General features: G+C 44.6%; 1 protein-coding gene across 1 annotated transcript in view; it reads left to right on the forward strand.

Moving 5' to 3' along the window:
• Nucleotides 1-5,130, forward strand: part of UFD1 (ubiquitin recognition factor in ER associated degradation 1) — a 40,384-nt gene extending 35,254 nt beyond the window's left edge. The window contains exons 11-12 of the mRNA XM_078667953.1: nucleotides 3,665-3,746; nucleotides 4,996-5,130. Of these exons, the coding sequence (XP_078524079.1) occupies nucleotides 3,665-3,746; nucleotides 4,996-5,067 (154 nt within the window). The 3' untranslated portion in view covers nucleotides 5,068-5,130. The remainder of the gene's footprint in view (nucleotides 1-3,664; nucleotides 3,747-4,995) is intronic.
• Nucleotides 5,131-11,186: the final 6,056 nt, after the last annotated feature.

Genomic DNA, 11,186 nt, shown 5'->3' on the forward strand with positions numbered 1-11,186 from the left:
AACTTCCTGCGCGCACCACTGTTTCAGGAATTCTTCATCAGCTATTCACGCGTCAGCTGTTCACACGTCAGCTGTTCATGCGTCTCCTTCAGCTGTTCGCGTGTCTCTTTTTTTTTTTTTTTAAGCCAGCGCGAGAAAGAAACGCAGAAGATCTACGTCAGTTGTTTACACGTCTCTTCCTTTCTCGAGACACAGCGCGAGAGACAAACGCGTCTCTTCCCTTCTCGAGGCACAGCGCGAGAGAGAAACATTAATAAAACTTGATCTCTCCTATATTTATATTAATTCTCTTTCGGCACACCTCCGCCCACCAAACTCCTCACCGCATGTTTTCCGTTTTCTCTGCCGCTGGGAAGACTTTGCTTCCTTCCAATTAAATACAGCCGCTGGAGGAGCAGGAGAGTCGTTCTTCTTTTCCGCTTTTCTGCCTGTGTTGAGGGTTGAGGTAGAGTTCAGGGTTCACCCGATCGTCGCCAAACAATGTAGTGTCTTCAATTCAAAATAAAGAATAAGGAACAAGAATAATTAGAGAGTAGGCTTTAATTATAACCTCAGCCACAGGTCCAATCTTCAACTGACGGCTGGAACTTCTCTGTATTCCAGAATCTCACACGAGATCAGAATACATGGAGAAAAAAGTTCCAGCATATTAAAGGTGTATTAATGAAAACAGATATACATCATCACAAACGCTCCAGGTGATTTTTAAAGAGCTGAACAGTAGGTCACCGTTTCTCGGTCAGGGATACCCTTTTGTTGCTCTGCGAGAGGCCCAGTTGTCACATCAAGCTCTGGCAGTCATCAAAATAGTCCTTTTACATATTAAGCCCTAAAGGTCTCTTCCATTACTTCTCTTACAGCACTGTTTTTGTTACTTTAAAAATTATTTCACATTAATACTGTGATATTGTGGTTTACAGTGTAGAGCTACAACATATATCCATGAATGTAGGCTTATCACCCAGGTTTCTTGTTAAATGTCAGCCATAGATTTTGGATACAGCTAAATAGTTAAAACCAGAGCGATGTTGAATAAACTAGTCAAAACGTATTTTTTCTTGATGGTCCTTTTCAACATAGTCATGACACTAAATAAGTGAAGATTTTGCAGTTATTTTTAGAGGCATTTGACAATGTTGATGGTGTCTGCCTTATCAAACGATGTTTTCAGGCTTAAAATGTCTTTATATTTCTGCCTGCTTTAGGGAAGGTCAGTTTCACTTCTGTGGCATGAAACTGACTGAGACTTCAGGCTCCAGCAGCTCAACTGTTTCTGCTGGTGCTGAGAGAAGCACTTGGTAATCACACGATAAACACAATCCAGCTGCAGAATAAGCATATGGAAAAACTAAGAAAGTAATCTAAATCACTGTGGGAATACATGCACTGTTGGCGGAAACCATATAAATAAACCAAGCTAAATATCCATCCTACTAAAAACATAAACATCAAAAATCACTTTAATCCATTTAGGTATGTCATCAATACAACAATAATATATGCAAAACCTAAATAAACAATTGATTTTAACAAAGGAAGTTAACTTTTAAGTAGTAAGGAGGAATCACAGTCTTAGTCGATTTTTTGTTAAAAAAACAAACTTCCTGATTTGCCCAAGAAAAAGAACAAACTTCCTTCCAATATTGGACAAACCGTGGACGCTCAAAAGCAGCGGCACACATTTCGGTGGAGTTTCAAGAGTACTACACCTCCTTCCTCAGGACAATGTAGCCTTGATTGATACTGGAAAAGTTGTGATTCATAAATCCAAGCAGCCAGAACTGGGGTCTGTTCATACAACACAAAATAAATAAACAATTTGGAAACAAGTAACATGCAGGACAATGCTGCAATGTCATCAACAACAATAAAGAACCAAAGCATTGTAAGTATTCACAGTTCATTTTCCGGGCGATCAAATCAAAGGCTGCCTATCGGCAGTTTTCGCCTGGTTCCAACTGAATCAGCTTAGGTGCAATTCAGACAAATCGGAGGTTATTTTCTTCGGAGGTCCACCAGATGATAATTGGAAATCCTGGTGGCCCGCCGATATGTTCCCCCCTTCGTCTGTCACAGAGTCGGCCAAAAACTTAGGGGTACAAATTGATTGCAGCCTCAATTTTAAATTGCACATCCTTACAGTTGCTGGTCAGTGCTATGGCTTTTTAAAATGTCTCAAAAAATTCCTTCCACTTTTTTCTTTCTCTATAGAAAGTGCTGCTAGACCTTACCTGAAGACTGATGCCAGGCGTTGTCCACCGCAAACAAAATGGACTATAACTTTAATTCCTACTTACTAATTTGGGGCTTCCTTAAAATAGATTTCTTAATTATTTTTGTATAGATTCTTTTTATATAGATGTGAATGACATCATATGAGTAAGTGGATTCAGTAAATAGATTTTCTCTCTCTGGTATGCTGGATATTTAGCTTGTGCTTTATTGTATGTGTTCTCTCTATATGCAGCAATATGCATTCCTTTGTACGTTCCCTACAATTTGTGATTTCGATCACTTTGTTATTTTATTATATATATTTGGGGATAGAGTGTTTTTTTCTTGTATTAAATGTTCTGGTAATACAATAGTCATTGAAATAAAATCTCCATCATTAAAAAAATACCTCCTCAGGACCTTTAACCCCTTCCATGCTGATGACGGCCCCCAGCCGTCATGGCACACAGTGCTCGTGTGCTGATGACGGCTGGGGGCCGTCATGACCACGCCCGCGATCGGAATGTCCAGCACAGGAGCGGAATTCCGGCCGCGGGCAAGGGGTTAAAAGTCCCTCTAGGTCACCTGATGTTGGAAATAGCTGTAAGATGGCCATGCCGTTGTAGACTGAAATCCTGTCTCTAGTTAAGTTAATGCTCACGCATTATGGCTGCTTCCCTGGTTCTTACTGGAAAACCTTCTAAGACCTCCTGTTAAATGAAAACATGCTGTACCGGTCTCTGCCTTATGTATGGAGAACGTAAACACTAGCACCCAAAGACAGGTATTGGCATCTGGGGAAGGTCAGAGTATAGCATAAATGTGGGCTGTGTTCATGGCTTAGCTGAGCACAAAGTAAGGTCACCGTATGATTGCCCATAACTCACTGCGCTTAAGCCTAGCAAGTGCTGAGGGCAAGGACTCTAAATTGAAGCATATAGGACTTCTTGCATCAGAAGCTCTGAATCTGAGCTGATGTATACCCACAAAGAACGGTCAAGAATCTGCCCAACTGCTGAATTGAACAGGATTTCAAAATATATTCACATCTAGAGATGAAAGCAAAACAGATGAATACGATATGAAGGAAAATAACTAAGAAAATAAATCTATCTTAGCTTATTTTAAATTAGTAACGGGTATAGTTAAAGTGCCAGTTTAAATCACTTTCATTGCACTTCAATATAAATATACTTTCAGCCACGGAAACCTTGTCTAAAGAACTGTTCCAAGTAACTAACAAATGTGAGGAACTGATGAAAAGAGGACCTAAAAGAGAAGCAAATGAAAGATGTTGTAGAGAGCACTGGGGGCATTTGTGAATAGAACGTTTGTTTTGCTTTGTTTTGGTGATTACCGCCTTGGATGGGGTATGATAAACATTAGGCAGGTGGTATGAAGCAATGGCCTAGCCTACAGATCTTCATTTTTCTTGTCCTTTTTTTCACAGAGGAATTCCTAACTATGAGTTTAAAATTGGAACACTTACTTTCATCCGGAATTCGCGCCCACAAGTCAAGCGAGTGGAGGAGGTGAGTCTACCTGTTATGTTATGTTATGTTATGGTGTATTTATATAGCGCATTATCTCTGAAGCGGTCTCTAAGCGCTGTCCAAGAGGGGTCCAGTAGAGAGAGGCAGAGAGTCAGGCGTGCTTTACATAGGGCTCCAAGCTTCCAGGAAGAGAACAGTTTTTAATCTCTTCCTGAAGGTGAGCACGTTGGTCTCTTTGCGCAGGCTTTCAGGGAGACTATTCCATAAAGGTGGCAGCGTGGTTGAAAAGGCTCCCCCCCCCCCCTAGCGTAGAGTGCTTAAAACGCGGACACGCCAGAAGACCTGCTTCTGAAGACAGTAGCCTCCTACTGGGAACATAATGGGTCAGTTTGTCCTTGATGAAATTCGGGGCCAAACCATAGATGGCTTTGTGAGTGATACATAGAATGCCCCTACATACACATGCAGGCGACAAACGGGGCATGGCAAGGAAATGGGAGTTACTAACCCTACCCCCAGCACATTAGAGTCTAGGCACCTGATGGGAGCTGTGGACACACTCTTGAGCACAGGTTCACACAATGCACAAGGGCATGAGCTGGGATAGTACATGTGGTTGTAAGTGGCAGTGCCACGACCGACCTCCAAATTAGAGACAGAGCAGTTTGGCACCTGGTCATGCTATGAAAAATTAACTCTTCAGTTTCCAGATACGGTTACAAGTATGGTCGAAGTTTGGTGGCCTGAAAGTTGTGGTTGTGAGAGTAGGTCTAGTGAGTGATGAGTATTTTGAGGGTGCGTGCAGCCATAACGTGGCCTACTTCCTTTACATTTGAGTGCTTGGTGAGATCTAACACTTTACACACAGTGATACGGTGAGTTTAAGTGGCTGAGCTAGGAACAACTCTCACATCTACCTACTTCCAAATATCATTTGCACGTTAGACCCCTATGAGATGTAGACGGGCTACAGGGGGTGGGGGTCATTGCCGCTTTGAGGGATGGTAAAGCAATCTGTATCCCTCACTAAGGATATCCTGCTATGAGGTTCTCCCTTTCCACCTCCTTTTACTGTCAATGTGTGTAAATCTACTGTTAGTGTCATCTTGAGGATGATGGTGTATTCACAGAGGGAGAAGCTGCTAGCTGTGCTGGGTGTATGTGGGCTCTCACTGTGCCAGGATCACAACATCCAGTGTGCATGACCCAGGAACCTCTTGGATTTTTATACCTGCTCATTGTGTCCGGATGCCCTAAATGAATGTTCTTTTCTTTCCTCCACGTTCAGGACGATACCGCACGGTTCATTGCGTTCTCCGGCGAGGGACAATCACTGCGTAAGAAAGGGCGAAACCCATAACTTATTCAACTTTAAACCCATTGTAGAAAAAAAAATAAAACAAAATAAAAACTTTGCAAGATTTTGGCTTTCGTGTTTTATGAGTTTGGGGGAGAGGGGGTGCTTAAAGAAAGTTTAACGGCTGACATTTATTCCTGTTGGATAATTTCTTTGCTTTATTGCCTACAAATTTGTAACTCCTCAGACTGCTTTACAGGACCACATTCTCACCTTACCCACCACCGGTGCCAGCTTCTCATCCTACTGACTCGTGTTGATTTCTTCTTCCTACGCCTATCCTGAGTGCCACCTCTTTCTCTGCCACCTTCTCATGCTATCCCCGCCTATGCCTCTTGTTGTTGGTTTCTGTGGTACCCTTTGTTACTCGTCCATGGCTGGTGGCAGACAGATTGTCCCACGATGTACAGGGGTATTATTTATTTATCCTCTGGGGGAAGAGGCTTCTGGTCCTCTGAAGTCATTTCAATATCCACTAACTGGAGTTCGACACCGCACTCCATCCACCGTGCAAGTTGCTTGGTCATACAGAACATGCCTTTGTGCACAGAATGCAGAATGGTGATTCCTCACATGAGGGTCACTCGCTGGGGTGTGGCCCTCTTCAGGTATCAGTAACTGGCAGCTTCCCTGCAAGACTCCATGGTGTGTACCAGATTTCAGGTTCTGGGTGTCAAATAGATGTCCAGCTATGGTTGACCAGTTCCTTCCTGCCTCCCTTTGAGGAGAAGTAAGCACATCTGACCATCAGTTGTGTTTGGTTGTCTGCTGTATTTTCACAAAGGTAGCATCTCACCTAATTGGGGATTGGCTGGAACAAGTACTCCGTATTGCCCTGACTCTTGGATGCACTGTTTCTGTGCACCCCTAGGCTACGACCAGGTTGTTTATGTAGGAGGTTGTAAAACTGTGCACAATTGCAATCAACCACAGCATGGTTACAGTTAGAAAAATGTAAGAATAACTAGCACTGCATCCCTAAGTTTTAATTTCAATTATTGATGCTCCAAAAGAACAACACACACCTGACAAAAAAGGGGAGTTTGTGATCTCCCAAACTCAAGCCCTAAAGTCTATGGTCAGAATCTTGGTTAGAGCTGTATCCTGCAGCACTCCCTTTATCGATGTGTTTATTTATCTTAACACTCTTGTGTATCACTTCTCCATCACAAGAGTGTTAAGGCATTTTACAGATAACTTAGTTGCACACATTACAGAGTAACATTAAACTGAACAGATTTGAATCAGAGGAACATATGATCTACAAGAAACCTATTGGAGAGAAATCACAAAATAGAAAAACATTGTAATATATAGACTGCAGGTGTTGGGGGGCTTTGGGGAAGTAACTTATGAGGAGCTGGAAAATATGAATTTAACCCCCAGATTCATCATTGTCCCGTTTTGCGAGTCCTTAATAGCGATTATTAAGGAATCGCTATTAAAGACTCGCAAAACGGGATTCATGTAGAAATCGCAAAAAAATTGCGATTTCTACAGCTTCCTTTTGCTAATCGCAAATAAGGATGCGATTTCAAGGGTGCCAGGGGTGTCCAAAGGACACCCTGTAGCACCCCTGAAATGCAAATGTAGACTGATGTTGCGCACACACATGTCCAAAGGACATGTGTGTGTGTAACATACAACTTAGAAACATGCACTAAAGTGCATTTTTCTAAGTTTTTGCTATTTACCACGAAGTTACACTTCACAGTAAATAGCGGCCCAATATTGTGATTTTGCAATTTTTAAAAGGTTCATGAATAGCATTTAAGGAATCTCTAACTGAGATTCCTTAAATGCGATCGCAATTTGATAAATCGCAATTATTTGCGATTTTTCAAATTGCGAGTTCATGAACCATTGATGAATCTCAAATGCCATTTTTGCGGGCGCAAACGGCCGATTTTTGCGATTCGCACCGTTTGCGCTCGCAAAAATGCTTGATGAATCTACCTGTAAGTGTTTTCTCAAGAAGTGTGGTCTTGGTTCTGAAGCCAAGAAGCAGAGTATTCCAGGCGGTTGTATTGGCACGAGTGGAAGTATAGGAGCGAGATCATGGAATTTATTTGTGGTATTGACCAATCTGGCTGTGAATAAAGAATTACCTTGATTTCTGTTTCAGTTAATCTGGGGAGATTAAATGCATGTTTTTTTTAGGATTGAGGTTAGAAGTTTTCACAATTAGTCACCCTGTTGATGTGTGGCAGGATGGGGATAGATTTTAGATTGAAAACTTGAGGTTTTACAATGGGAGTGCATGAGTGTCCAAAGCTTGAAATGTCTATGAGATCTAGTAGTGAAAGGTCGAATTTACTCTTATGAGATAATGTATAAAGGAGGTGTTCTGTTCTGTTATTTGTGGGCTGAGCATAATGAAATTCTTTGCCTCCCAGTTCTGTAGCCTTCCAAGGCAGGTGCGCAGAGAGAAGGTGGCCTCATGCTGCTTTTCCGTTTATGCAAGGTGCATTTCCCAATCTTCATCATTTGGCATTTGTGGGTGAGAAAAAATGACCACCAGCTTGAGGCTTGACTGTAAAAGCCCATGCTATGTTGCAAAGTTTGGATTAACCTGCTTTGATTAACTGTTTCAAAAGATACCAGTGTGTTTAAAAGCATGGCTAGCAAGAAGTTTCCTTTACCCAATATGTGATGCACGTCTTCCACGATCTTTCGTGTGACTGATTCAATACTGAAACCTGGACATGAACTGGATTGGAAGACAGAGAAGATGTTCCTAGAAGAGGCCTTGGAGTCTCAGAGACCCCTCTGAGAGAGTCCACTGCGTAAAGGGAGCCTCCCGCAACTGATATAGGGAAGTGTTACCACTTCGCCTGGGATCACTGCTTACTGGACTTTGGACGTTGCTTTGACTCATCTACCGGTGTGTGTCCCAGTCGCCCTTCCCCTCTTCTTTCCATGCGGTGTCCTTCACCCTCCCTTCCTCTTTCCCGCCTTCATTACCTGTCTACTTCCCCAGCTCCTCCCCCCTTCCCTTGAATCTTTCCCACTTCCTGCTTTTTCCCTTCGTATTTGTGCTTATTGTTTATCTCGACCTTACAAGTAACTATGATGCCATGCTCTAATAACTGTGTAACCTTTGTAACAATGTAACCTGTAACTATGATTTGATGCTCATGTGAAGCGCTCTGATACCTCCGGGTCTAGCCAGCGCTATATAAAACCTTTAAAATAAAATAAATAATGGGAAACGGGAGGGAGGAGCCTAGCCCGAGAGCGTAATGGTCGCCTTTTAGCTCGGCTCCGTCGGCCCTCCGGCCAACCTCAAATATCCTGCAACTTATCCTGTACGGCGACGATACTTCACTACAGCTATTGGAATTTAACGATCTATTCTTACTCACCGTCTGGTCCGGAAGCTCCTGCGTGCTGTGGGTCCGCAGTTGTGTCCTCGAGAAGATTGGGGCCTCCGGGTGCTCGAGACAGGGACCTCGCCTGTGAGACCCGACCGGCGGTGCTGAGATTGCCGGCCCCGGCCGAGAGAGTGAGCCACTGGTGGGAGCCGTTGTGTGCGTACCCCGGTGATCCTGAACCGGCCCCGATTTGCGGACCGTGCGGCTGGAGGGGGACGAGAAGTGTTGGGGCTGACTGTGTGGAGGGGTCCCTTCGCCTTTGTTCTGTCCGGCGGCCCTGGACCCCGCACTTGGTTCTCGCTTGTGGGGCCCGCCGCTGTTCGGACGGGCCCCCCCCCCCCATTGAGCGTCTGCCCCCTTTTTGTGCCAGTGAGGCCGTTGTTGGGAACCTCCGGAGTTCTGTAAAGTCCTACATTTGGGAACTGTTTGGAGGCCCACGGCGGAGTGCGGGGCGGCAAGACTCACAAGATGGCTACCGGCAACGTGGGGGGTGCTCCGCCTTGCATCGAGGAACTTTGCTGGCCGGACTGCACGGGGGCCTGGGCGTGTGCTCGTGAGCCCACGCTCGGAGATGTCCTAGACGCCTTGATGTCCTTATACGCTGTCTTGGCTCCCGGTGCTTCTACCGGCTCCATGCGGCCCGCCGCCATTTTGGGTCGACGCTCTTTCATGCACCCCTATCGGCCTGATGCCTCCATTGCCTTGCCCCCTCTGGCTGTGCCAGGAGTTGATGCCGCTGTTCTTCGGCCGCTTGATGGGCCGGTGGCTTTTGGACCTCCGGTTTTTCACCGCCCGGAATTCGATGACTTGCACATGACGCGGAGACCTGCTCCTTCCCGGGAAGTTGGGAACTGTGGTGGACTGCTGTTTGCTCCCGCTTCGATGGATTCATGTCTTTGTCCTGGAGGGGTACCTTTGCATTGTCGCATTGCGAGACTGGACACCTGCTTATTTTTGCCTGCCCTGTTTTTGCTGCTACAATTGACTTGTTTTATTGATTTTCTGTATCCCATTAGCTTGGTGGCTCTCCCTAATCTACGTCACTGCCGTAACCCTAGTCAGTATTACGATTATTCTGTATTGGATGGTCTGCACCATGTTGTCCTTTATTGGGCTGGTTTCGTGGTTAGGAAGGGCTGGGGGTAAGTTGCACAACATTGATAGACTGCTGGTTTACTAGTCTGTTGTACTGTCGCTTGTATTTTCGATATTGTGAGACTTTACAAAAAAAAAAAATAATAAATTTTTTCCACCTCCACACCCCCCCCTCCCCCCTGCGGGTTATTGATGTATGTGAAGGTGTAGTATTGATCTGGTAGTTATTCATCTGATGGTCGGGGGAGGGCCGCAGCCGAGTGTATTTGTTTGTATCCTCTGGCTCCTCCCTCTCATATTGTTTTTGTTTCATGTTCCCTCTTTTCTTTTCTTTTTGTCTCCTTATTCTTCTTTCTTTCTTTACTATATTTCGGGTTTCGGATTAGGGCGACAGGCACGCTGTTTGGAGGGTAGGCCGTAGCCTTCTGCAGGGGTGCGGGGTGGGACGGGTGGGCGGGGTCTTTCAGATGTTTATTTTCTTGGTTCTATGGCCCTTTTTCTATCCCTTTATAGAGGTGCCGCTTCTGTCCTCCCTTCTCTGGCATGAGTGGGTTGGAGTCTGTCGCTATGCCGCTTTTATCTGTTTTGATGTTATCCGTCGCGACTTCCCTACCCTTCTTCTTGCCAGCTTTTTACTTTCTTCTGTGTTATTAGCCGCGGGATGCTTGGCCCGGGGTGGCGCCCTTCTTGCACGTTATGTTTCTCTTTCTGTTTTCTATCTTTTGTTCCTCTTTTTTCCCTTCTTCCCAGTTCTTGTCCCTATTGGATCCTTTCCCTCAGTCTCCCCCTTATTTTTCCCCCTCTTCCCCCCCCCCCCCTTCCCTCCCCCCCTTTTCCCCAGGCTAGTATGGCGGGTTGATTCAGTTCGTGCAGTTTATCCGCTCCCCTTGCGTTTGTTAGCGTATCATTGGGTGGGGAGCATGGGATGCTGGTAGTACTTGTATGCTTATCATATATTTTGCATTTGTTTTATACTACGATGAACTCGTGTCTTCACATCCTCCCCCCCCCCCCTTCTTTTTCATTTTGGCGAAGGTGTATTCCTGTATATCGGGTTTTCCCGTATTCTCCACGACCCTGCCATGAGCCTTGTCCCCTTATTATAAAATGGACCTTCATTGTTCCTGATATTGGGCCGTTACAGTCGCGTGTCCTCTCCTTAGTAATGTTTTACATATGTTTGCTTGCCTGCCGGCTGGCCTTGTGTTGCTTATTTCGACTTTTGATCACTTTTTGACTTGTGGCCGGCCGACTTGGTTGTAGGCCTACGAATGTATATCCTACTGCTGCAAATAAAGGTTTTCAAAAAAAAAAAAAAATAATAATGGGAAACGGTTAATTGCCCTTGCATTTCTCCATGGCTTTCCCTAGCCAGGCTAAGTTAGATCCATGCCAATGTTTAAGACGAAAAAAACTCTGGTATAGCGCCTCGATTGCTAAGGACTCCTGCACAATTTTTTCAATGTCAATAAATATGGGATTCTAGGGGCATATGCATCAACATAAGGAATTGTGATTCCTTAATAGTGATTATTAAGGAATCGCTATTAAGGAATCGCAATTCCTTATGCATGTAGGAATTGCTAAATAAATTGTGATTTCACTAATGGGGAATGCCTTGCCATTCATTCCTATGGCCCTAGAGCCCATAGT

Source organism: Lissotriton helveticus, chromosome 11, assembly GCF_964261635.1.
Source record: "Lissotriton helveticus chromosome 11, aLisHel1.1, whole genome shotgun sequence".
NCBI classification, from domain to species: domain Eukaryota; kingdom Metazoa; phylum Chordata; class Amphibia; order Caudata; family Salamandridae; genus Lissotriton; species Lissotriton helveticus.